Raw genomic sequence first — 27,875 nt, forward strand, 5'->3', positions numbered from 1 at the left:
GATAATCTGCCCAACCAAGTTGACACACTTAGGTCAAGATTCATTCATCCTTCTTTACTGAGGACCTCTTACCTATGGACATTTGCCATATACCAATGATATGTGTAATTACTGTGGAGTGTGTTGTCCATACTGGAATACTTTTTCTGGATGAAAAGGGGGTACCAGCAGTAATTATACTGGGACCATGCTGGGCAAACTGGGAGAAAGATCATCCTACCTATGAGCCTGTATTTTCAGATTGCGTAATGTGTATTTGCCGTTACTGTGCTTGCTTAAGAGAATATAACATTGCCTTAGATGGCCAGTGTTCATGAGCGTTTATTAGTGGATCTGTTCGTCTATTTTCTAAGGTCATTAGAGATGAACTGCACCGAGTTGCACAGTCCTTTACTCAGTGGTCAGAGGTCATGTACAAATATTGTTCGTTGTTGCTGAGCAAGAAAGTCCATTCCATAACCAAATACACTTTTAAAAGATGAGCGCTGTGAAAACTCATGAAGGAAGCCCTTAAGGCAATACGTATAGTAAAGATGTTTTTCTAGGGCTAGAAATGCATGAGCCTTTCAGGATGAATATGATTAAACATGAGTGACAATAGACAACATAGCCTTTTTCCCATATTACATTGAGATGAATGAATGTCTCTTGTCATGTGCTTCATGGAGGCAAGGCTTTTGAAATGGAAACAACTTAAATATGAATTTTTCTCTTATAAACTTGTGAAAAAGACAGCTGGTCAACTGGCCACCATGTATCAAGCCAGATGTTGTGCCTGTTATAAACGTAAGCACTTGATGATTATTGCAATTCTAAGGAAGGGACTAGCATTCCTGTTCTACGCATGGGGAAACTGAAGTTCAGGGTGGTTAAGTTACTTCCCCAGACTTGCACAGCTGATGCGTGTTGGTGTTGGGATTTGGGTTAAGGTCTGGCTGGCTCCAAAGGCCCTGTGCTCCTAAGGCCTGCTCCCCTCTGAACTGGAAGGCTGCTGGCGTAGCACAAGGAGCACAGTTAAGCTGCTCCCTTCAAGCTGTGAGTGGGGATCTCGGGTAGGCTGAACTCCCAGGTGAAAGTGAGTGCCTTGTTTAGGGAAAGCGCTGGACTGGATTTTCTCAGTGCTGTGAGCAGCTGGGTCTTAGGCAAGTCATTCTGCTTCTCCTGGCCTCAGTTTCCTCTTCTGGGAAATGAGGTGCTGAACTTGGTGATCTCTCTGGCTCGCCCGGGTCTAGCAGTTTGTGATCTCCCCATTCGGCATGGTAGATACGCTGGTGGGAAAATTCAACTCACTGCTTTACACGCTAATAATTCTGGCTTGTGCAGCTTCACAAATGGAGACACACAAAAATCCTGTTGTGTTTTCAATTTACAGGGGTTCCAGGAGGGTCTTCCCGTGACCTTGGGGCCTGGGGAAGGCAGCGGTTCCCACGTGCCTTTTGCCAAGAACTATTCTTGCCGATTACTTTTCGGACCCCCTCCTTCTTTCTGCACTGCCACTCCAAGCCCCCTCCCTCTCTGTTCCATCTTTAAAGCCGAAGGCTGACATGATCAGAAGCTGAGATTGTCCAGGATAAGACTATTTATTTGAGCACAGGCTTCAAGAACCCTAAATGTGAGAGGCTTCCCCTATGGAAAATAAAACCAGAAGCGGAAACCGACATGAAACTTACATTCACAGGAGTATTCTTGCTTTGGGCTTTCGTGGGGAGACCATCTGATGATGATGGTGACATGCTGAGACTTGTTTTTCTTCAGACATACATAGTCAGGCAAAAAGCAAGGCTTTCTCCAACGGCCTATCCAGAGTGCCCACGATCCCCATCATCTGCCCCGTCCTGATGTGAGATGATGGTTGTCAGGGGTGCGTGGAACTCACCAGCGTCAGAGGGTTCCTAGTGCCTGGACCTCACTCGTCTGTATGCATCACATTTGCTTAAACAAAGTCCAATTATTCGGAACGAAGTTACTAATGATATCATAATAATTACAGTGTCTACCAGGGTGAGCCACCCTGGAGCAGGGGAGACTCCGGGGAATTGTCAAAATGGAACCAAACCGAACCACACCTCCCATTTTGCAGAGAACCACGCGGCCTGGCAGTCACTCCTTCAGGGCTGGCCCTCCCTGCTCCAGTGATGAAGCGCAGAGCACAGACTAATTATAACTGGGGAACAAGACTTAAAATCGCCATCCCCTGATGTTGCTTTGCCTGTCTTTGTTTCCCTGCAATAATGTTCTCATAATCTTCTCTCTGGGTCGGTCGTAAACTGAAAAATGGCTCTGGCCGGCCTCTCTCCCTGGGTGGTTGATGTGGCAAAGGACTGTTAGATGGTGGGGCCGGGGAATTGATCATAAAGGCAACGGAGATTTCCTGTCTCTAATTATGAAGATTTATAATCGAGGAATTAGAGAATTCTCTCGTAGTTAATTTCTAAGAGGTCCCTTATCTGGCTTTTCCCAATAAAGGATTATTCTAGATACTACACGGTGGAGAGCTGAGGCCAGATCCGCCCATCATTTCTACTTGACAGTTCCTCCCTCCCCCGGGGTAGGTTATTGAGCAATTAAATCATTCCTTTAATAGAAAAATCTTAATTTTTTTCATTTATAATTGGTTTCCTTTTTTTTTTTTTTTAATTTGATAGAGCCCCTTGCCTTTTTTGTTCTTTGTTGTTTAAGCTTTTGAAAATATACTCTGTCTACGTTCCTTTATTTCACAGATATGTATTGATCTCTTGGTCAAAAGAGTCCCGTTTAATTCTTTTCGTTTTATTTTCAAGACTGACCTTTCTGACTGCGTCGCGTTGTTTATTGGCAGGGGTTGATGTTTCTCTGCCCGGAACCATCTTCCCCTTGGACGACTGGGTTGTGAGATTATTTGAATGGAAGGAAGTATCTCATACATCACTCCTTGGACCATTCCCTGTCATTACTCCATAACGTGATCCAATACGGCCTTTTAAAGAATGGTTCTTATGCCATAAACTTCCAATTCTGTTTACTGTGCACTCACAGTGTGTATACCTTTTTGTGTTTTCCATAAAGTTCCAAATGAAGTTTTCTGTGCTTTTTTAGTCTTCATTGCCATTATTTTAATGGTACTGTGTTATCACATGACCCACCCTGCCTCCCACTGCTCTTCAATATGACACAGCCCCTCCAGTCTAACTGGGTGGTCTTCATGGCCATTTTATTAGTAAAGAGGTGCATTTGGCTGATAGTAGACAAATTAGTAGGGACAGTTCTTACATGGCATAAATAGATTGTGGGTTTAGTCTCATTTCATGTAAAATAATGTGAAAAATAGGGACTGTAGCTAGCATGTCAGCTCTGTAAAGGCACAAGGAACCTGGCTTCTTTCTGTCCCATCACCATTAGAAAGAAACTTCTGTCCTCAGGATCACAAACTGACTCCTGGAGATCCAGCCATCGTGTCCTTATTCCAGAAGAAGAGGACAGGCAAGGGACCAAAGTATATGCCTGTGATAGCTGAGTCAAACCCTTGAAAGTGCCTCTGTGAGCCTCACAAGATGATGTTGGCTTAGATCTCTGGCTACCTGGGGCTGAAAGGGAAGTTGGAAACCGTAATTTTGTAGCTTGGTGTATTAGGGTAATATTAGCTGTCATAACAAATAAACCACTAGATTTTAGCGGTTGAATAAAATAGGTCTTTCTTTTTCTCTTGTGAGAGTCTCGCGTGGACGTTCCTGGTTGGCAGTAGGTCTTTCCCGTGGGGACTGAGAGGCCCTGGCTCCTTGCATGTTGTAGCCCACCCTCGCCTGGGACCTTGCATTTAGCGGGCGGATGTGAAGAAGAATGGAGAGTGGTGTGGGGGACGTGTCTATGGGCCAGCCTGGAAGTGGCCACATCATTCACTCAGCAGTGGCGGAGCTCAGTCACAGGGCCACATGCACCTGCTAGTTTGGGAACTAGAGTCTAGCTCCGTGCCTGACAAGAAAAGGAAACAGGTTTGGGGAGCAGCTAGCCCCAGTGACACATTGCCGCCCCCGTGACGGCAGGATCCTGTTAGCCGGAAAGACGTTAAGACGAGCTTGGACCCGCGAAACAAGGAACAGTCGCTGCTACGGCCGGACGCACGCTCATGCTTGCTCTGCCTGCAGAGATGCTGCCTGTTCTGGGTCACCCGCCCACCTGCAGGGCTCTGTCACATCTGTGCACCACACCCAGGCCAGGCCCTGTCTCTCCCGGGTCTGTGTGACAACACCAGCCCTGGCCGCGTGTGACAGTCTCCGACTTACCATGCCACCAGATTTCACCCTTCACTCTGCAGTGACTTGTTTTGGTTTGTTCAGTGTTTCCTGCATCTTGATCCCCCCCCCCAACACATGAGAGCAGGGACTTTATTCTCTTCTTCCATCATCATTAGTGCTTAACTCTGCCCATTAAGTAACGCTTCTTCCTCAGGAGAATGGCCAATAAGTCCTCTGCGAACTGAGCTCGAAGAAATAATGAGGCCAGGAGTTCAGTTAAGTTATTAAAACTGTCTGACTCACATCCAAAAGCCATTCTTACAAACCCCGGGCCTCTTTTGTTATATTCTGACACTGTTGGTTGTGCACTCTCTGAACGTGGACAAGGTTCTTCTAGAAAATTCTCTCTCCTAAAAGATTGCTCAAGGGCCACTACTCTGCGAAGGTAGAGTGCTGGATTTTGGCGAGACAGAGTTTTGTTCCCTTTCCTCTGAGTTCTTGTGGTGTTTTGTGAATATTTTTCTGGTAGGGCCCATTGGCTCATCAAAATAGTTACTATTTACCAATCACACTAAGTAGTATGTCATTTCCATATTTTCATTTAATCTTCTCCATAATCCCATGAGGTATGTGGTGTCACTCTCTCCGTTTTACAGATGAGGACATGGGCTCAGAGATAGAGGGTTATTACCTTGCCCTGAACACTTTTGAGAGTGAACGTTGGGCTTATGGGATATTATTAGGCTGGGGTGGTATCAGTAACTCTGGACTGTCCTCAGGGAACTGGGACCTAGGGTCTCCTTCCTTACCCCCATCTCTGCAGTTTCCTGAAGGCACCATTATCTTTTATGCCTTGGGTTAATTTTTTTTAAATCATAAAATATTTCAAATTTATCAAAAAGTACAGAAAAATACATGAACAGACTATCATGTACCCACCACCCAGATCGAACAAATGTCAATTAACATTTTGCCATATTTTCTTCAGATTTCTTAAAAAAAAAAAAAAAACGTTATGGATACAGCTACATTTCACATCTTTTAAACCATTTCCTTCCCTCTTTCCTCCCCAGTGGTGATCTTTCCCTGAAGCTGGGTGCATCCTTGTTGTAGATCTTTATACTTTCACTGTGTATGTATATATTAGGTGTCCAAACAATGTTGGTGTGAGTGTGTGTGTGGTTTACTTATTGACGTAAGTGGAATCAACTTTGTAGGTGTCCTTTGGCAAGCTTTTTTTCTACTCATTATTATGTGTTCAAGATTTATCCCCGTTAATATGTATAGATCTTATAATTTAATTTAACTGCTACAGAGTTTCCACCGGATAACTACCAGGACTTACATTTCTCATTTGGGATATTAACATCCATCTAGATATTTAATGTAATATTCCACGATATGGATGTACCATTCCACTCTTACTAGAAATCATGTTGTTTTCATTATTTTCCACTTCTTATAGTGCTGCAATAAGCATATGTGTGTGTATATATATCATTATATAATGCTTTTTATTTCTATAGGACAGAGTTCTTAAAATGTAACTTTAGCAAGTATAGCAAAATTAGCTACCCAAAATGTTGTAGCAATTTATACTCAGCCACTTTCCCACATAAATTTACCTTTTCCCAACCTGCTGAGAAAAAAGCTGTCTTGCTCAGGTTTTATTTAGCATTGCTGGACTACTGGTGAATTTTGAGCATCAGCTAATACGCTCATTGGCCATTCTGCGAGTTGTGTGTGTATATCCCAGCCGCCATTGATCTACAGGGCTGGACCATCTCTCTGGGCATGGTTTCTGTGGAGAGCGCCCCCTGGGTTGTGCACGTGGCAGGCTTAGCGGGAAGCCCTTGGTGTAATAGAGATATTAACTCTCCGGTAATATTTTATTAGCAGGACTTGAATATTTTCTCCTTTTCAGTAAGACTTTTGCATTTCTCATCTCACTTAAGAAGATTCACTTACATACATGTTCTCATTCCTTTCTCCTAAAATGTTTCCAACATTTTCACTGTTCTTTTTTTTTTTTCATTTAGAAATTTAATCAACAGGAATTGTTTAAAGAACCCAGATTTTCTTTCTGTGTAATTACAACATGGCAAAGGCGTTTGAACTCATTTACTAAATATCACTTGCTTGGATCTTGTATCCGATGCTCTGCTGAAGAACAGTGACACCACATGTGTTCTCATCTTTTCCTTTTTAAATTGACACTTTGATCCTTTCTGTTCAAATGCTGTGAGGCTCGTGGGGAGAGACAGGCACTGCCAGCCGTGGGCGGCACACATGCGGAAAGGACCCCGCTTGGTTTAGATTGTGCCGGCCTTGGTATTTCTGTTTTAAAGTCAAGTAAAGAAACAAGACCAGTATAATTGTTCCCTATTTACACGGAGGAAAGATGCCAGGACTGAAGTGTCCTGGGGACGGACAGGTGATCACTTTAGCTGTGCCATCCTAGCGTTTATGAGAGTTGAGACACAGCGATTTGTTCCTGCAGGTGAACAGAAGGGAAGTGTGACTAGAGAAGGGAGCTCATTTTCGCTGCTGCTTGGATAGCTGATTTCACGGTGCAATTTGTGTGTCCAGTTTTTATGTGGAAGCATACTTTGCAGAGTACTGAAGTGTGTGACAAGTGGAAAAAATGTTAAATCATACTAAGTATTACTTTTTGTGTGTGCGGTTTAGATACGTTTCCAGAATCTTCTGTTGCTGATAAATGAAATGACTTTTGCCGTTATGAGGATGAAGGGCCAGTTCCAGGAAGGGCCCGAGGAGGTGCAGGCCAGTTGCTAGGCATCCGGGAGATCAGTGATTAGATGCAGAACAGCATTATTATTCTCCATGCAGCTTGCGCCGTGGCAGAAGACAGACAAACTTGCAGAATGTGTGTGGGAAAGAGAGCGGTCCGATTCCTAGGGCTCAAGCCTGTCCTCGCTGTTGGGTCTGAGGGCGAGTCTGGAGTTCACCCTTGCAGCTCTTAGCTGAAGGAGCGAGCAGTGGACCCTCACATCCATCTTGCAGATGGCAAACCTGGGTTCGTGGGAGAATTCAGGCGCGAATGAATTTTCATGGCTTAGGGAGGGAACTTTGACTAAATTGGTATCAGTTCTACTTTTGGGGGATGTTAAAGGAAAAATGATCTAGTGACACTTGTTAAAGCACGGCAAGGAAGGCTTCATTTGGGACCACAGTGATTGGTGTAGGGATCCCTGCAACGGGGTCTTGCAGTCGGGGGAGAGATCAGGCTCCACTCTGAACACAGCGAGGGCAAGTGGGAATTCACAGGGAAGGAGCAGGCTGGGGGTCGCTGGGTGGGGAATTACTGAGAGGAAACGTTGCAGGAAGGAGGATTCTAACAGGATTCTTGCTGGAGATAAGCCCAGGCCATCAGACCTCCCCTGGGGATGGCGAAGGATGGGAACCTGATCAGATATCTGGGTGACCAGCTATCCAGGGTCGAGGGGCATCTTGCTAAACCAACTTAGCAGGGTTCTTCCAGAAACTGGATTTTGCAAGAAGTGCCCAGATGGGCCTGGGAGAAAGTTCAGGGGCCGGACCAACGTTTGGTCAGGTAGAGAATCTTGTTAGGGCACGTGAGAATGATTAGTTAGTTTAGCTAGAATTACGGCATTTGTGATGCCAGTACTGGGCTACATTCTTTGTGCTTGTGTATATATGTAAATAACATGTGCAGTTAGAGAGGAGCCACCCCTCTGTATATATACATGCTATATACATATATCTATTTTGTCCCCTGCCTCCTTTTTGTTTACTGCTCTTGCCAACACCTGACATATACATTTGTTTATATGCTGCCTCCCTTCCGGCTGGTGTGGGAGCTTCCTGGGCCCGAAACCTTGTTCCACTCGCCCTGTGTCCTCGGGCCTGGCATGGACTAGTGCTCACTACATGTTTCCTAAGTGGCCTGGGCTCTATCCCCCTGCCAGCTCCCGGATGTGCGACCCCGTTGAGGACCACGCACAGTGATCGCGATATGCAAAGTGGTTCATATCAGTAGTTCAGACTTCTTTGAAAGTGCTGTTACTCTTACCAGGACCAGAGCTACCAAATGTTGAAACTATGGGCAGTTTCCGGTGTCGTTAAGGACTTACGGCTGAGTAGGCGCCAGCGTTGCTATGTGGCATGTTGACATGTTCCCAGGAAACAGGCTTGGGTTTCAGAGGGGATGTCCCTACTAGATATGGTCCTTAACCCAATGAAGTGGCTTGCTGATGGGGTCTTGAGCACCTTATTGGGCCAATTTGGGGAGATATTTTTGCAAGCCTGTTGAAAACCCTCAAGTCACCCTGCCTGGGGAATCTCCTGTAGTTTCAGGCACTCTCCCTTCCGACCCTCATCTGATCTATGGTTTTCACTTTCTTCTAAAATCTGTCTTTCTTGCAGAGACAGTCTGGCTGTGGCGGTTTTTCTCATCCACCATCTTGATTCTTCTACTGGGGAATCTCATTGGTTTTTGGTTTGGCTCTGTTTTTTATCTTTCCTAAATCTCAGACCAGCCTGTCCCTGAATGTCAAGGAAATAGTCTCAGAGATTCCAGCTGATGCCTTCTCCCTCACCCCGGGAGGAGAAATGTCTCTGCCCTGATGGGAAGGGCAGGGAGCAGCCCGTGCCTGGGGCCACAGGGCTCCGTGGGGATCAGAGCACTGAGGTCACCGTCTCTGTCCTCTGAGATTGGCGAGCGCTGTCAGGGGGTGAGCGGCCCCTGTGCTCGCACACCCACCATCTCTGTGCTGGGTCGTAACTTCCAGGGCCAGGAAATTGAGCGAAGCACAATGCACCGATACTCCTGGGCTCCTGCTTCCATTCTGCACGCAGGGTTTGCTCTCAGGGAATAATGCTCTTTTGTTTCCGTGGATAGCCACACGGCAGACTCGCTCTTATTTTTGGCCAGAAATAATGTCATCATCAGCACCTCACAACAAATTGATTAGTCTCCACATGTGTGATGGAGCAGCAAGTAGAGCATTTTGGCATAGCACGAGAGCCTAGGAGCTATGAACTTTTCTTTCCTTCCAGCTGGGATAACGTTAATGTGATTATGTTGTAGGAAATGGGAGAGCATGTCAATTGCACTTGAAGATTAAGTCGGTTCTATTAATCAGGAAATGAATAATGAGACGTGTGGGCAGTCTAGGAGGAGAAGGAATTAATAAGTGGGGCGACATAAGGTCAGTCTTGCATCTACTGAGTACATGCCCTTTGGAAAAGAGTGAAAATTATGATGTGGAATTCCAAGATGTCATGGCCATAAGGCAGGGACCTAATTCTAAAACACCGAGGAATTGCTTGGGAACAGAACAGAAAGTCCAACTTAAAAATCTTCCACTCTCCCCTAATAGAGAGGATGGGTTCATGGACGTCGGAGGGGAGAGAACCTCTGCCTTCAGCCCTTGGGGTGGAAGTGGCCCAACGCTGTCAGCAACTTAAAAGGAAGCTAAAGCTATCTGGGCTGCATTGGAGGGTTCTCTGGTTAAGAAATTTCAGTGAATTTACCCACTATAGTCCAGATTGCCATCGACACCGTGTGGATGACAATTTGGGCAGTTATTGTCATCACACCTCCTTCTTTGACCCTGGCCCTCCTGTCTTCCCCTTATAAGGACCCTGATGGTTACATAGCATCCACCTGGATATTCCAGGCTACTCCCCCTGTTTTAAGATTCTTACCCTAATCACAACTGCAAAGTCCCTTTTGCCATGTAAAGTGACACATTCACAGGTTCTGGGGCTTAGGACATGGACATCTTTAGGGGGCCACCCTTCTGCCCACCACGAGATTCTACAGCGTTGTGACTATGAATGATGTAGCATATGAGCATACATACACACACATGCTCACACACGTGCACACACACACATACACACACGCACACACACAGACTGTGTTCTTAGCGTCGTGCTTTGTTCTGCAAACCACTGTTCCCCGTGACACTCCCTTCACGTGTAGACTGTCTGCCCTGTTCCCAAAGGGCCTGGCTCTGGAACATGGTCTGCTTTCCCCAACCTCCCCCTTTCCTGCCTTCCTTCCATCTTCCCCGTTACTTTTGTCTGTTGAAACACACTCATCCTTCAGGGCCAATGTCAAGCTCCTCCTTCTGCGTGAATGAGTTCCCTGGCGTTACAGGCGTTTATGGTCCTTAGTGTTCTTGATGAATGATCTCTGTAAAGAACAGCTTTTCTTTAAAATGGTCAAAAGGCCATTGCATTTCTTCATCAGTGAAGCTGTCCAGGCTAATTGTGAACCAGGTTTAAGGGGCGAAATAACCAGTTCATACCAGCCCTGTTTATACGGGTTGTCCGTGTAGCGTGAAGGGTGAACGTGGCTATTTAATACAGTTGTTCTTGACATTTTGTCAATGTGGTACAGCTAGTTGGTTCATCTAATTAAAACATCTAGGACAAGGTTTTAATTAGCCAGATCATCATTTTGGTGGATTATTATTGATTATTCTCTCTTTGCAGAATTTTCTCTGTTTCATTAACTTTTTTTTTTTTTTTTTTTTGTTGAGACAGAGTCTCACTTTGTTGCCCAGGCTAGAGTGAGTGCCGTGGCGTCAGCTTAGCTCACAGCAACCTCAAACTCCTGGGCTCAAGCGATCCTACTGCCTCAGCCTCCCGAGTAGCTGGGACTACAGGCATGCGCCACTATGCCCGGCTAATTTTTTCTATATAGATTTTTAGGTGTCCATATAATGTCTTTCTATTTTTAGTAGAGACGGGGTCTCGCTCAGGCTGGTCTCGAACTCCAGACCTTGAGCAATCCACCCGCCTCGGCCTCCCAGAGTGCTAGGATTACAGGCGTGAGCCACCGCGCCCGGCCTTCATTAACTTTTGATGGAGAAAGTATGTGCACATAATAAAATGGGTGGAAAGTCAGTCCCCCAATGGGCTTCATTCCCAGGCTTGTCCCTAAAGGCAATAGTGTGACTTGCTTCTTGTCTGTCTTTCTCGAGATTGTGTGTGTGTGTGTGTGTGTGTGAGTGTGTGTGTGTTATACATGTGGGAGTGTAATATACACATTGTTCTGCACCTGTACTTTTTCACCTGACACTATATCTTGGGGATAATTCCACATTGGTGCACATAAATCTCTTTCATCATTTTAAATGGCTGCGTAGACCTCCACCGTGTTTTTAGATTGTAATGTCCTTAATCATCTCCCTACTGGTGGGTATTTAGGATCTTTCCAATGTTTTGCTATTTCAAACTTTTGCTGATTTTTTTAACCAGTATATTGATCTTTTTTTTCCTTATGTAGATACAGCCAAATGTTCCTTTAATGTAGTAATTATCATACCATTAAGGACTCTGTGGGTTTTTTTTATGAGGGAACTGGAAAAATTAATTAAAGAGTACATCGATGTGTGTTTGGTTAGCAGGAAGCTTAAAAGAATTTTCCTTCAAGTTACCTGTTGAGACATCTGCCGTGAGTAAGCATGAAAAATAAGCTTAAACGAGTGCTTAAAAGCAGAGGTCCCTGGTGGGTGAGGGATGGGCAGTTGGGATTAATCAGTCACGAATATCCTGACCCATCCCGGCTTTGGGGTTATGGCTACACCCACGATTTGACATTGATGCTCACGGCCCGCCTCCCCCCCCAAAGGGGCTGTGCATTTGGCCTTAGGAGGATATTGGAACTTCGTAGTGGTCTGAGAGAAGGAAGACATGAGTGTTGGCTAGGTCTGGTCCCCCTAGCATTGGGGGATGGGAGTGAGAAAGGGGAGAGCCCTCCTAAAGAGCCACTTCTATCGGGATAAATCTTTCTCAAACGGGAGATGTGCAGAGACTGCAATGAGAAGTAGCGTCTAAGAGGCTGCACAGTTGATGAAGAAGGATGGAGAACAGAATTGGGAGTTCCAGTTTCATCCAAGTCATTATCTCCATCATCCACGGAAAATATATCCTTGCAACAAATGCATCTGTGGCCCCCATAGGCACTCGGTGTGCCTTGGAGTGTTCCTGGCCTTATAAGCTGTGGCTACAAGGAGACTTTGCAGTCTCAGAAGACCCAAATCCGTTACCCCGCCATCAACTCCAAAACTGGCTTCCGTGAATCCTCCCTGTTGGTGTGATAAGAAAAAAGTGATTGACTCACTTTGGTTGCATATCAGCCTTTAACAAATGAGGCGAGGACGGCAGAGATAAAGTATGAGAGCCTGTCAGAGGAGGGAAGGGGGGAAAGTGGTGTTATTAAATGAAGCATGTTTTTTAAAGTGTGGCAGTGGGCATTCGTTTGGAATTTATTTGTCTTCTGCATTTGGATCAGTGAAGCTATTAGCACTGGAGATTTAGTGCCACAGAAAAACCTTCAGACAGCAAAGATGTCACAAGCAATGACTGTGTCAGCATTTTGATGACTTCCCCCCTGTGACAAGTATTGTCATAACCCAGACCTGCTCTGGTGGTTTTTAGACACAGGGATGTGTCTCAGACAGAGAATCGATGGGGACAAAAGTCAAGCCAATCGTGTGAATATTTAAGAAAGTCTCATCATGGTTTGGGGAGCTATTATGGAAGGTGGCTTGTCATTCTGGAATTTTCTAGTTGAAGAGGAAGATGGGCAATTTTTGGTGAAAAAGAATAACTATTTTGAGTAGGAGTCACCCTGTTCCTAAGCATCTAATTCCTAAAGTTAAGGGTGTGTCTCTAATTTGAGCTGGTTGATGCAGCACTGGTCCAAATTAAGCCTCAATGATAGATTATTTTTTAAGAAATAGAATTGTAATACTTTTAGCTTCAGCATTAACATAAACTAACACACGGCTTACTATGTAATTGCCAAGTGGAGGGTCTTAGAAGATGCACTTTAATGAATATCAACATTATGTCTAAATTGGATACCAATTTTCATGCACACATATTTGTTCTTCAAGCGTTTGAAAGCAAGACTTTTCTTTTTTTTTTTTTTGAGACAGAGTCTCACTCTGTTGCCCAGGCTAGAGTGAGTGCCGTGGCGTTAGCCTAGCTCACAGCAACCTCAAACTCCTGAGCTCAAGCGATCCTCCTGTCTCAGCCTCCTGAGTAGCTGGGACTACAGGCATGCACCACCATGCCCAGCTAATTTTTTTCTATATATATTTTTAGCTGTCCATATAATTTCTTTCTATTTTTAGTAGAGATGGGGTCTCGCTCTTGCTCAGGCTGGTCTCGAACTTCTGAGCTCAAACGATCCGCCCACCTCGGCCTCCCAGAGTGCTAGGATTACAGGCGTGAGCCACCGAGCCCGGCCGAAAGCAAGACTTTTCTTTTTGCTGTGCTTGTTTGGCGGAACTTTATTTTTCAGATTGGACATGGCTTTCTTTAGGTCACTGTGATGAATTAGCACTGCAAAATGTTCTTAATGGTGTGCGATTTCGTGAAGATTTTTAACTGAAAGTTCTACTAGAAAGAGTTAATGTTGCTTCTAAAATTGCATAATTTCTGCCCAGAGAGTTGCCTGGACATAGAGACCATCTAATTCCAAGATTGTTGCTATCCATTTGGATTCTCTGGGGTCAGTAAGACTATTGTTAGGGTTAGCAGACAAATTTTTCATTTTAAGAATTGATTCTGGCCGGGCGCTGTGGCTCACGCCTGTAATCCTAGCACTCTGGGAGGCCGAGGCGGGTGGATCGCTCGAGGTCAGGAGTTCGAGACCAGCCTGAGCAAGAGCGAGACCCCCGTCTCTACTAAAAATAGAAAGAAATTATCTGGCCAACTAAAATATATATAGGAAAAAAAAAAATTAGCCGGGCATGGTGGCGCATGCCTGTAGTCCCAGCTACTCGGGAGGCTGAGGCAGGAGGATTGCTTGAGCCCAGGAGTTTGAGGTTGCTGTGAGCTAGGCTGACGCCATGGCACTCACTCTAGCCAGGGCAACAAAGCGACACTCTGTCTCAAAAAAAAAAAAAAAAAAAAGAATTGATTCTGTGCTGGAACAATAGGTCTAAAACACACCCATCTAATTCCTAGATTTTCTCAAGCCAAATATCACCAACTTCATTTGTTGCTGCTTAATTTTTTTTTCCATTTTTTAAAAACCAGCCTTTAATATTGTCCTGGCTTGACACTGGGGAAATGGTATGCTCAGTGGAAAAGAACATTTGAATTTATGGCAGGAGGCCTGTCGGCCCAGTGGCACGGTCCAATAATGGCAGTAGGCTAGAGGCGATGCCGTTAATAAAGTTAATAACACAATCAATCTCATCTGTATGTAAAATGACTAAAAAGCACAAAAAGGCAATGGGCCAATAATAGCTGACTCTAAGCTAATAGGGCAGATCGTTTCGGCACCCTCTGATTATTTCTTGGTCTAATTTGGGACGGATATAATTTTACCAAGTGGTTGGTTTAGTGCACGGTCATGAATCCAAAAGACAGCTCAAGAATTCCTGATTCTTGTTAAAAGTCAGAGGAGTCTGACTTCCACCGATTCAATTTGACGAACAGTCGTGGAGCACCTAGAATGGGAAAGTCACAGTAGGTCAGTGGAGGTTAAATATTTGTCCATTTTGTGGTTAAATTGCTCTTGGATGAGAAAAGAATTTATTTTTAATGATGTGCACTTAGAACAGCCAGCCTGTGCACTACTCTCCCTAGATACCATGTGATATTTGTTCTTACCAACTTCAGGTTAAAGATTATTAGACACTGGGAAAGTTTATTAGAGAGGAAAGAAACACACTCTTGTTTCTTTTTTCTATAATAATAATTGGTAGTGAGTAGGTGGGTCAGCTAGCCTGTCCCAGTATAAGCTGCAGATCTGGAGTTAAGATGCTCTGAGTGGCTCTATGAATTTTTTAACCAGTGGAAGAAGGTACATGTCAACCTGTAGTTCATAAAACCCTTAAATATCTGTTTTTAGCCAAGACATCCTCAGGGCACATGGATTTAGTGCTGCATTTTTTCAGGGAACTCGGGAAGATTGGGCATTCTTGGAGTCTACGCCAACTTCTTTTCTTTGCCTTCTCCTTGGTCCCTTGGACCTCAGATCATTTCACTGCTCAGAGAAGGCTGGGTGTACATCACCAGGTGGGCATTACAGCACGGATAGGGAGTCTGTTAAAACTGACTAACTAATGCAAAACAAAGCAGCCTTTTTCAGAACCATCGTTTATGAAGTTAAAAGCCTAAGTAGTTATTGAGAATTCTTTGGTCACTATAGAAATTCTTGAGTCACTATAGACAATGTGTTTCCCTTTAGTCTTGGAAATTCAGCTCTCAAAAGACTGTTTCCCCCTGGGTAGCTGATTTACAATCTGGGTAGGCTGCTTCCAGGGAATGATTTGATTTTCTTTGAACTGTGGAGAAAAAGGGAGAAGGATTCAACTTGTGCAATTCCTACAGCTTATCTCCAGGTGCAGAAAATATTTAGCATTTCAAGAATAACTTTTTTTGTTTGACCTTTCTAGTATTTGTCACCGAGATTTCACTTTGATAGAAATTTGGTATTTTTTTTTTTAAATAGGATAATGGTTTCCTTTATAATTCAAATAAATGTCTTGTCACAACTTGAAAAAAAAAATGTGGTTTTCGAAACACTGGAATTTTTATTTCTCCCACGATTATGCATTCTCTGAAGTCCTTTCGTCTGTATAAAAATCTATCTTCTTTTTCTACCAAATATTACTTACTTAAGCAGGATGAAGGTTTTTAGGGAGAAATATCATCTATCATAAATGCACAAATTTAATATTTTTACCAGTCAAATCAAACAGTGATCTCAGGATGACTGAACTGTGTCATGTTACTTAAGCATTCAAGCATATAAGTGCGTGCTTTAAAAATAGATCAGGAAGGACTCGAAGAATTTTTTGTGCCTCAAGAGAAACCTTTGAGGTTCTTTCTGCACAGGCCTGCACAGAAACTTAGAGCAAGACATTGTGAAGGAGGAGAGGGGCGGTACTGTTTCCCTCAGTGGGGAAGGCCATTAGCGTGTGTTACTTATTTTGCAGGTCTGCAGCCCAGGGGAAGGGTAGCAAGTCAGATGGGGCATCAGAGAGCCCCAAATGACGGTGACCATCAAAACTGTCTTGGGCACCAGCACCAGTCGGTGCCACATGTTGTTAGGTCTGGAGACACAGAGCAGTGTCCAAATGACCTACACCTGCTGCTCTTATCTCCTGCTCTAGGCAAGACATAAAAGGACTCCAATGGGACGTGTAAACGGAGTAATGTTGGTAAAAGCCACATGCCCCAGAAGGAGGGTAGCAGTCTGTCTGGGTGAGAGGCAATTGAGAAAACCTTAGAAGAGAAAGAAATGTACCATCTTGGCCTTTAAAAAAAATAAATGCAATTTTGCCAAGCAGAAAGAAAAAGGACATTCAAGGAAGGAAGAGGTAGGCGGAACTTGGACAAAGGCCAGTGAAGTGAAAGGTCATTGGAAAACTGCCAGTTGACTGATGTGTTGGGTTGAGGTGACCTGCGTATGGTGGGGGGTGTGCGGATGGTGGCTGTGGTGACAGATGAGCCTGCAAAGCTGGGGTCAGGTTTGGAAGGGCTCTGAATGCCACGGGCAACTTGCAGAGGCATTTGAACTTTATCCTGTAGACATGGAACCTCAAAGACTTACTAAGTAGGGTAATGACATGATCAGATCTTTGCTTTAGAAAAGGAATTCCAGCAGCAGATGGGAGATAGCAGGAACAGGTAGGCTTGCTGGGGCCAAGGGGCCAGGACGGAGTCCCGGAAGTAGTCCAGAGGTGAGAGAGAGAAGGACGGCTTGTAGGGATGGGGTAACAGCCAGGCATTTGAGAGTCTTTTTGGCAGAAGACCTGAATGTACTTGGTGATGGGATTGAGAGGGAGAGAGGAGTAAGGTAGACACATTTCTAGTCTGCATTAACTGAATCTCTAGAAATAAGAGACGGAATATAGGAGAGAGAGCTTCTAGGATGAAGACACTGATTTTCACTTTGGTGGCTGTGCTCTTGAGAGGCTGGCCAGGGCCCTAGGGGACAGGTGGGAAGGTGAGATTTGCACATGAGAGAGATTACAATCTAGATCAAGGTCAGGAGGCCGTCAGGGGACAGGTGGGGCTGAAGCTGTGGAAACCACTGAGATTTTCCAGGTGGAGGGCATAGGACAGGAACAAAGGAGGGTTCCCGATGAAACCTTGGGGACCATTGATGTCCGAAGGGAGGAGGAGGAGGAGGTGGAGATGCAGAGGAAAGGGACACAAAGGCAGAAGGAGAGGACTGTGTTGTAGAACCAAGAAGAGAGTTTTAGGAAGGAGGACAAGGCCCTCCAGGTGTCACGCCAGAGTCCAGTAGGATGAGCACGGAGAAGCAGCCATTGGGTTCAGCACCTGGGGGACCCCCTGGGGACCCAGCTCACCTCATTCCGGACAAATGGTGGGGGAAGAGGTTGGACTGCAGAGAGCAGAGCTGGCACAGATGCCAGGCCAGTGCGGGCTGTGCCCAGACGACCAGACTGTTCCAAGATGCCAGCGTCACTCAGCCTGGCCGGAGTGCTCGGCCATTCCGTGTTTGAAATGCACGATGCTTGTGTTTTCCAGCCCATAGAGTGCACCCTGCTTTGACCTGCTTTGTATTTTTAAGACTTTGTCACTCTTTGTTCCTGCTTTTTTCCTTGGAATTTATGTTCTGAGGTTGTCTGAGGCTTTTATTTTAGAGGCTCTCAGATCGTTTTCCTTGTTGTTGTCCTTCCTGCCACCAGCACCTCCTTCTCTCTCCCTCTCTCTCTTTCTGCAACACACACACACACACACACAAACACACACACACACACACACACACACACACACCACTGTGTTCTGTGTTGTCCAATTACATTGCAAGTGCTCAGACTCTTCATTTATGAATTTGGTTTTTGATGTTTCTAATTAGCTTTCCTGGAATAGGGGAAGTATCTTCAAGTGATTCCTATTTATTGTGGGAACAATGACAATTTATGCTAATCTTATATCCCCTTAAAAGACCAGAGAGCTTTGTCTTTGGAAAGCTTAAAGTAGGTGAATGCACATCGTTTGGCTAAATGACAAAGCAAGTGGATCTGCGTGCTCGGGAAGGATGACAGCTCACCTGGTGACAGGGTCTGACCCTCTGTCACCGTCACCTGTGGCGCTCATGAATAGAATCCTCCTTGATAATAGGCTGTGGATTTGGGCAGAAGATCCTTGTTTGGACATTTGTCATTTGCATAGTTTGTGGAATGACGATGTTCTGCCCCTCGGGTTTATACCGTTAGACACAGGCCTTGGAGACAGACAGACTTCTCTCACGAGCGTTTGCGTTCCAGTGGGAACACTGTCCCAAAGACTCACAGCTAACTGTGCTGGGTGGCAGTGGATTCCTCCCACTGGAAAGATTTTGAAAACATACATGTGTTTCCTTTGGACGGTGACAAGAGTGTGCATCCCTGTCCCACGGGCAAGGGGAGGGAAAGAAAGGTGTGTTCCCCTTGTTTAGGCATCTCTTCGATGGTCACTGAGGAACGTAGGCCCTGAGGCCCTGGTATGCCGACGACATTGGGGCTTCCAGTGGTTTCTCTTGATATAGGCAAGTTTATCTCCTGCTGCAGGAAAGTTCTGCTGGTGTAGAAGCTTTGGAGTCTGTCTTTGCAGATACAAGTTGTTCCTGAAAGTCTGGGAACAGAGAAGGACTCGGTGGCTTGTGGCACTTCCTTGGCCCCTGTGTGCAGAGCCTGAGTTTTGCGGTCTGGAGACAACAACTGTGTGGTCCTTGTTTCTTTAGTTGGTTTAAAAAGGAAACTGCTTGGTGAAAATTTGTGTACCCCAACCAGTTAATCACTCCTTGTCACTGCCACGGGTGGCACCAACTCACACTGTGATCGATCACCTCCTTACCATCTGGGAGAAGAAATCCAGTGTTTGCAAAGGGCTCTGAAATTTCCTTTGGACGAAGGGCCTGTGGGAACCCCAGAATTTTAGTATGACTTTCTAGTCTACGTGGGGACCCAGTCTTTTCTGCAACAGGGACCTCCTGTGGGAGCGTTCCTGTTGGCTCCAAGGGACACCCCCACACTGAGCAGTGGGTGGCAGGTGGCACCAGGAGGTGGCCAAACCCATGTTGACCGCGTGTCTCTTTGCACGAGGGCACGCTTGCCCGTGTGCGTTTCTTTGAATAAAGACATTGGGTAAGGGGGCCGCGCCGGGTGCAAAGTAACAGTGATGCCTGGGATCGTGCTGTCATTGCGTCACCCACATGTCCGTGGCAAGTTAGTGGAGCCACAGTGAAACCGATCTCCTGAATCTAACTGTTCTCTCTCTCCCTCTTTGTTCACAGCGGGGCCTTTTCCGAAGTGGTTTTAGCCGAAGAGAAGGCGACTGGAAAACTCTTTGCGGTGAAGTGTATCCCTAAGAAGGCGCTGAAGGGCAAGGAGAGCAGCATAGAGAATGAGATCGCCGTCCTGAGAAAGTAAGTGCCGCTCTCCCCTGCCCGTGTGGCTGCCCAGACGGACAGACCCGGCAAATGATGCCCGGTGGTCAGATGGTCGTACAGTGTGTTCGGAGCCCTCTCCATGTAGATCTGCCATGTCTGTGACATTCGTGGCTGTCACCGGAGACAGTCGCCACTTGCAAAGAACACATCTTTCAGGCCGACTTGGTTTTGAACTGAGACCCTGCCACTCACGATAGCTGAGTGACTTTGGGCCAGTTACCGAACCCTGGGTGTCCTCTGGAAGGTGGAGTTCATAATATCTCCCCAGCAGGGTGTTCGAAAGGTTAAATGAGATGGCATGTACCAGTGTTTGTAAAGTGCTTGCCATAGAACCGCCATATAGCAGGTGCCACCACTGCTATGAGTACTGTTGTCATTGCTGTTGCTATTATGGCTTTATTTTGTAACAAGGAGATGAAGCTCACAAACTAGAGCCGTGTGCCCAAAGCCTTGCAGCTTGTAAGTGGCAGAGCCTGGAATGCCAACCCCTCCAGTGTCATTTCCTCACTTTGTGATGGTTTCCCCCCTTTTCTGCCACAAACACAGCATCTAGCACCCAGCAGCTTCCCTAGGAGCCACTGCTTAGGTGCTTCACCTCTTCATGGAGTTTTATTTTGCTCCGGATGTATAATAGAATCAAATCAAAATCTCGTCCCCTCCAGGGTAGTGGCACATATAGGACCATCCTGACGTGACTAGTTGTAGCCCAGAGATGCTCTTTCCTTAGCGTGATGTCTGGGTCTGCCCCGCACACCAGCATGGTTAAGCCATTCCACTGTATCTCACAGGGTTTGGGGGAACAAGCCCTTATATGGTACCTGTCTTTGCATGTTTGGTGTGTATCTGAGCAGCGTGGCATGGAAATCTTTTAGAGTTGCTATTAATAAAAGATGTTCCAAATATCCTTGAAATTTTTGGGGTTTGGAACCAGCACATAGCAAGAATCTCTGTGCAGATAAGCAAAGCAGAATGAGAACAAGCCTTCTAGGGCCTCAAAACAAAAGATCACACCCCTCACATTCTTCCCCAGTAAGCCCTCTCTCCCACGTCTCTCCTCCTGGGACCAACAGTGGCCACTGAACGATGCTTTGTCCCCGTCCGTACAAACCCAGCACCCCTAAGGTGGTCAGGACATTCTGTCCTGTTCTGACCTTGGTGTGTGACCCACAGAGGAAGCCGCAGAACAAGTGATAAGAGTTCGAGAACAAATGGGTCTCCATAGCTCTTTAGTGTGAAGGTTTTCGCTTATTTATTTGGTTGTTTGGTTGGTTTCTAGGTTCTCTGTGTTGTCTGTTAGGATCCCAAGGAGTTTCAGATCGTGCTGAGGAGAGTTGCAGGAAGAGACGCTGGGAAAACAAATTAAGTGCATTAGCATCAAGCGGGAAAACACTATGTTAATGACACATTTATTTCAATTGCCCATTTTCCAATGTGAAATAGTACTTGGAGAAGAAGTTATTTGCTGGTGACATTAAGTGGCAGACACATTACAGATATTTAACATTTCAGATGGGATTTGGGGTGGGCCCAGAACTTTCCAAAGGTTCTACCTTGGGGTAGGGGCGATACGCTGCTTAGTTAAGGGTGATGCCTTTATTTTTATGTGCGTCCCTTGTGAGGTTGAGTCAGTTTCACTGTTAGCGTTATTTTGCATCCACATGGGCAGGGGGCATGGATGTAGGTTTTATAAGCCTGTCCCGTGTGTGCCACGGACGTTCTGCTTTAATTAGTGTCTTCACTCTGTGTCTCACTCAAGCAGTCACATCCAGGGAGAGGGAATTTAAAACCAGAGAGGATCAGGGATTTGGAATAACTTGTGTTGATAGTTTCTTACTGTCAGCCGCTGGAGTGCCTTGAAGCGTGACCTATCTTTCAGGAGTAAAGAACAAAGAAATGATTTCTCCGGGGATAAGAAGGTGATCTGTCGCCATGTGGAATGAGAGGCAGTCCAACACCACAAGCAGCTGAAAGCAAAGTCTCTGAGCTGGAAAGAAACTAGCTTGGGGGACCCCTCTTTGAATGTTGTCATGGAGACATTCATTCATTTAGCAAATATTTATTAAATTCCCACTGTGCATCAGGCAGCAGTACTAGGCACTGAGTTGAAAAGATACGATGCAATTCTTGCCCTCTGGGAGCTCACAGTTTTGTCACTAAATAAGTGCAATGACATGTAGATGCTGTGGCAGAAGCATGACCAGGGGCCCAAGGCTAGAGTGCCCCATTCTTCTTTTGGGGTGGGGTGTGAAGAAAGGTCTCATGGAGGAGATGGGTCCAGACAGTGAGCGTGTTTTGCTGGGTCAGAAACGCACAGGGAGATCCCAACAGAAGCAGCAGCCCGAATAGAGATAAGGGGTTGGGAGACAGGCTGGGGCGCTGGGGAACTCCAGGGCAAAGGGTTCGAGGTGAAGCTGGGAGAGACACCTAAGGATGGAGAGGTGGGATTTGTGGAGGGCCTGGTACACCCCACTTTGGAATTCGAACTTCATCTTGTAGACAGTGGGGACCCAATGAAGGGTTTTCATGAAAGCAGCAACGTGGTCAGGACTGTTTCATGAAGCTTATCATGGCAGGATTTGAAAGGGCCAGGACTTCATACATGTAGGGAGAGTGGCTGGGAGGCCCTTGGGAGAATCTGGTGGAGAAATGGAGAAGCGACAAATTAAAACAGGAGCTGTGGGGTTGGGATGGGAGGGACAGATACGAGAGTGTGAACATGGCGGAATCTCTAATACCTAGGGATTTGGGAGGAGTGGGCAGAGCGTTGATGGGGAGAGATTCTGGGGTAACTGCCAGGTTTCTGACTTGGGCAACTGGGTGGGTGGTGACCTCATTAACCAAGATCAGAAATACAAGAGCAGCAGGGCAGGTGATGCATTCTGATTTTGGGGTCTTGGAGATGTCCAGGTGGAGATGACCCATGGAGTATCCAGGTCTGGAACTCAGCTGCGATCTTGGTTTGCTGAAGATTAAAGTTTTCCGAAACAGCATAAAGGAAAAAAATATTTTGGTCCTTTCCATAACTAAGTCATTGTAGGTAGGATCGCAAATAGACCCACTTTATTCTGGTTTGCGCCATATACCCTGGTCATCTGTATATTTCCACGCTATTTTGGGTGCAAAAGGCCTGTTTGAGAGACTGCTTGCCCACCTACGTGCTGAGTTTATTGTAGGGTGAGAGATTTATTTATTTCAGTGGATTAAAGTAATGTAGCTAATATATCCTCAAGGATGTCTTTGTACTTGCTCTGAAAATAGTTCCGAAATGAAATTTCTACTAGATAAGTAGATATTAAACTAAGCTCAGAGGGAAAAAAATCCCAGTAAACATCATGGTAGGCCGTGGCTGTGCAGCAGCTCTGACTTTGGCGTCAGTGGGCTGTATCTATATGTCTCAGCACCAGCTTTTCCAGAAAGAGTGGTTACCCGAATGGAGTATTTTATGTGAGATGGAATATAACATCATCAGTGTTACGCACCTTGGGTTGCATTATGGAGTTTACGGTTTGTGTGATATTATTTACTTAGCGGGCAGGCACTGCTGAAATCTAATTTCAAGGCAACACATAAAGCACTTCTGCGGGGTGGAAAGACAAATATAAATGAGAGACGGAGAGAGAGGAAATGCATAAACTGAAAAATGAGGGACAGGAGAAGCAAAACATGTATCTAGAGCAGCCCTTTTACTAATAGTTGGGGAAAATGAGGCTCAGATTGGTTAAAGAGGTGCTGTCTGAATGAAATACGGCACCAGAATTCAACATCCTTTCCTGATGGTTACTCTGTAGACTGCAGAGATTGCCTTGCCCTGGGGAGAGGGCCCGAGCAGGAAGTGCTTGGCAACTGCGTGTTCTCATCCATCTGGGTGCATGGGGGGAATCTCTGCCTCTTTCTCTCCAATCAATGTCTCTCAGCCAGCTGCAAATCACCTGGAAGCTTGTAAGAAAGATCATATTGAAGTCCAGGCCCCGTCCTCAATGAGTCAGAATTGGAGGTTACAGCGGGCGTTGGAAGATTGAGAAAGCGCCTCCCCGGACCCCTCCCCAGTGATCTTAGTGCAGAACGCAGGCAATGTGAGAACAGCTGCTCTCGGGCCTCCCCTCCTGGGCTCACCTGCCAGGGGGTGAAGCTGCTCTGCGTTATTCCAGGAGTGTGGGCACGTGTGTGGAGATGCGCAGATACACAGAAACACATGCGCACGCCAGACAATGTTTCCCTTTGGGGAGAGGTTTCACTGAGAGGAGCAGACTCCAGTGTGCTCCCTTGGCAGAGCTGGGTTGCATTGCAAGAGAGGTGAATTGACCTGAGGCCATCGTCCCCTCAGCGGGGTACAGGTGCCAGCCACTGGCTGGGCTAAGGAACAAGAGCCTCGCTCTTGGAGGGTGGCCCACGAAGTAGTGGCAATAGTGGCGGTGCCTGGCCAGGAGAGGCTGGTGCAGGTGCTGCGCATATGATCAGAGGGGGTTATGGCTACAAAAGGTGGCAGGTGCCAAAGCCCAGGATGCTGGGCCGTAGCCCCTGGCACCCGTGTGGGTCAAGGTCAGACTAGAAGGGAGGATATGTGGAGGGAGGGTGAGATAGCATCTCAGCTGCGGATGGGCAGGGCAGGACTCCAGAGGCCCAGAGAATTGCCACATCCTCCAGTTACCATAGACCAGACACCTTTCGCTCGGTGCAGGCCAGCTGGAGGGAAGGCAGCGTCTGCGTTCAAAGAAGACAGCTGTGCTAGGATTGAGGAACAGCGCTCGGAGAAAGGCCACAATGTCCATGAACTTGTGGAAGTCTAGCTTGCTCCTACTCCTGCGCTTTGTTCTGAAGGGAGGCTGGCCCTGTGCGCTTGTTTAAATCACTGCTAAGTGTGAGTTTATTGCAAGGGAAAAAAAAAAAACAAACCATGCAATTCACATAAAATAGGGTCTGAGGGTTATGGTAAGTTATTTGGTCATGGTGGTGGTGGTTGTGTTGTGTATGTGGTTTAATCAAAATCTTACCAAGCTTTAGGCATGCATGTGTGAGCCTGTCTGCTGAATGACCCTGGACCTGCTGGAATCTTAATGTGACCCGTCCCAGACCTGTGAAAACCAAGCTCTGTGTAATCATCTCACCGCAGAGCTGACGGTCTTCCTTGTGGCCCTTCCTTGTAAACTCAGAATCTTGCCGTATTTGCTGTACATCCTCCTTTTTGCTCTGAACCTGGGCTGGCTTATTTCTGGGAGCCCTGCTGAGCTCCCTTCTGAGTTTGGAGGCTTCCTTTGCCAGGTACAGAATAAACTCAGCTTTGTTTTTGACCGCCATTTGGTCTTTGTTTATTTCAGCCTGTTCATGTTTATAAGAAGAAATAAAATCATTCTGATGCCAGTGCAACTTCACGGCCAAGAGAGGATATATTTGGTGCTTCCACGGGCCTTCTCATGGTATTTTGTCCCCAGCAGAGAGTCAAGGGCAATTTTTATTTGATTTGAGATCCAGAATGAATGTATCTCTATTAATTTCTTGGAAATTGCTCACAGAACTCTGTGAATTGAAGGAGAATAGAATTGGCTGCATCCTTGACTACAAAAGAGAGAGATTGAAACTAGCTTTGAGTAGGCATCTTGGTTTATTTCTCTAGTGACCACGTATCTCTGGGACTTCTCCCTGCCTGTGGCTTTTGCTTCCCAAATATTGCATTAAGTGTGGCTTTCATGGGACAGTCAATGCCTTAGTCCGTTTTCTGTTGCTATAACAGAATATCTGAGACAGGGTAATTTATAAAGGAACGAGGTTTATTTAGCTCATGGCTCTGGAGGCTGGGAAGTCCAAGAGCGGGTCGCTGCATCTGGTGAGGACCTTGTGCTGCTTCATACCATGGCAGAAAAGCACAAGGGCAAGGGAGTGGGTACAAAAAGGGGGAGATGACATGGCCAATATGATTTGTAACAACCCACTCTCGCTAGAACTACCCCATTCTCGTGGGAACCACATTAATCCCTTCTTGAGGGTGGACCCCCCTGTTACCCCAATACCTCCCAGCACTGCTTCTATGAGAAACTGATGTCCCAACACATGAGTGTTTGGGGGACGCACTCAAACCAATGCAGTCGGTTTTCCTTTCTTTAGTCCTTTATTAATGAGTGTTTAAATGTATGTGTGATATCCACCCTTCCTACCTCAATTCCAGAAAGTCACCTGCTTGATAGACTCCAAACTCCTTTGCAGACAAGCTCTTCCTTTTGTGATCTCCCTGTCTAGCTGTCACCTCCCCATGCCACACCCATGAGTCAGTTTAGTGCCCCCTAAAGAAGCAGATAATTGCCTTCCCTCCCCCCCATCCTTGCCTGCTTCCGTTTGACATGCACCTGCCTCACAATGCCACCAATTGTCCTGTCTGAGTGGGCCATTCTCTCTGAGCTTCCATGGCCCCAAGGTGTTCCCCTGTCACTCCTGACTGTGCCTTTTGATGTCTGCTTCTTGAGTTTGTGGATTTCCGTAATCTAGCCCAGAAGTAAACGTGTGACGGTGAGAATGGAGGCAAGAGGTGGGGGCCCCATGTAAAATTAAGAAACTTAGAAACACTGGGGTTCAGGTGCTGATTAGGTGGAGGGGGTTTAGGGGAAGGAAGAAATCTACACTGAATTCCAGTTCTCTCTGGCTCTGGTGACAGTATTAGTTGTTCTCCAGAGAAACAGAACCAAAGAGATTTATTGTGAGGGATCGGGTCATGCAATTATGGAGACTGAGAAGTCCCATGATCTTCCGTCTGCAAGCTCGAGACCCGGGAAGGCCAAGGGTGTGATTTATTCCAAGCCCAAAGGCCTGGGAGTTAGGGCAGCTGGTGGTTTAAGTTCCGATCTGAGTCTGAAGGCCCGAGAACCAGGAGTGCGGGCATCCAAAGGCAGGAGATGGATGTCCCAGCTTGAGAAGAGAGAACCAGTCCACCCTTCCTCTGCCCTTTTGCGCAACGCTGGCCCTCAGCGCGTTTGATGTCCACCCACCTTGGTGAAGGTAGATCTTCTATACTCAGTACACTGATTCAAATGCTGATCTCTTCCAGAAACGCTCTCGCAGACAACCAGAAATAATGTTTTACCAGCTATCTGGGCATCCCTTGCGCCAGTCAAGTTGACACATAACATTAACTGTTAGAGTGACCAAGTGGTGGCTGGTCCTTCAACCAATGTGGAGCGTTCTAGAAGGGGAGGAGGTTGGAAGGAGAGATGATTCTCCTGTGGCAACAGAGTATACTTACATCCAGTCTGGCTGTGCCTACCACCTTGTACGCTATATATATTACTCTGTAGATATTCAGAGTAGTTGAAGAAACAATGTTTTTTTTTTTTTTTATCACACTTTTAGAAACAGTGTCACTTCCTCGCATGTTTATTTCCTTGTGTTATCTCTCTGCCATCTAATCTGGAGGTTTACTTAGGGAATTCAGCTGGTGTGTGGACTAGTTGGCGGTTTAAATTCCTCTAATAATATATCTTGGCAAATATTTTCCCTCTTCCTCTGTAAACTTACTTAGCTAATGATTTATATAAATTTCACTTAAATGATTCCAAGGGAAGACTGTATGTGTGTGTGTGTGTGTGTGTGTATTGTAGCCTAATATTTCTAAAAAGTCAGAATAGTTTACACTGAGAATCATGCTACATGAAAGATTAAATACAAGAAGTCCCGAGATAGACTAGGATGGTACACATAGAAAAAAGAATAAATAGACAGAAAAGGTTTGCTATTTATTTTCTGTTACATTTTAGGTTGTGTCAGTTCTGACTTCTACATGGTTTTGGCGTTATTTATATGAGTAGATAAATTATTTTAGTGAAGCTTTATTTATGACTTACTATACGTTTTAAATTATGTATAATTTAAGGAATAAATTTCATTTCGCACATTTGAAGTCCTGGACGATCACTTGGGTGATTTAAACAGTTGTTTTCCCTTATAAAGCTTTGTAACTAACTCTTTTCTCTCAAAGCATAAAATTGAAGTCAGAGGCTTCGGTGACTAGTCTGAAACCAGATTTTGGGAAAATGTATAAGTGAAGGAATTTTTTCTAAAATAGTATTTGTATGGAATTTGATAAATGGGATTTAATATCCATTTTATTGGCATTTGCAGTTTTATGAATATTTGAAAAATATGGCTGGGTGTGGTGTCTCACACCTGTAATCCTAGCACTTTGAGAGGCTGAGGCGGGAGGATGGCTTGAGGCCAGGAGTTTGAGACCAGCCTGAGTGAGACCCTATCTCTACAAA

The 27,875-nt window shown here is 45.7% G+C and overlaps 1 protein-coding gene across 3 annotated transcripts in view; it reads left to right on the forward strand.

Annotated features, from left to right (window-relative positions):
• The window catches only part of CAMK1D (calcium/calmodulin dependent protein kinase ID), a 294,987-nt gene that overhangs the window by 103,671 nt on the left and 163,441 nt on the right, over nucleotides 1–27,875 (forward strand). For all 3 annotated transcript variants that reach the window (XM_069458689.1, XM_069458691.1, XM_069458692.1), the window contains exon 2: nucleotides 19,480–19,611. In XM_069458689.1, the coding sequence (XP_069314790.1) occupies nucleotides 19,480–19,611 (132 nt within the window). The remainder of the gene's footprint in view (nucleotides 1–19,479; nucleotides 19,612–27,875) is intronic.

Source organism: Eulemur rufifrons, chromosome 25, assembly GCF_041146395.1.
Source record: "Eulemur rufifrons isolate Redbay chromosome 25, OSU_ERuf_1, whole genome shotgun sequence".
NCBI lineage: Eukaryota > Metazoa > Chordata > Mammalia > Primates > Lemuridae > Eulemur > Eulemur rufifrons.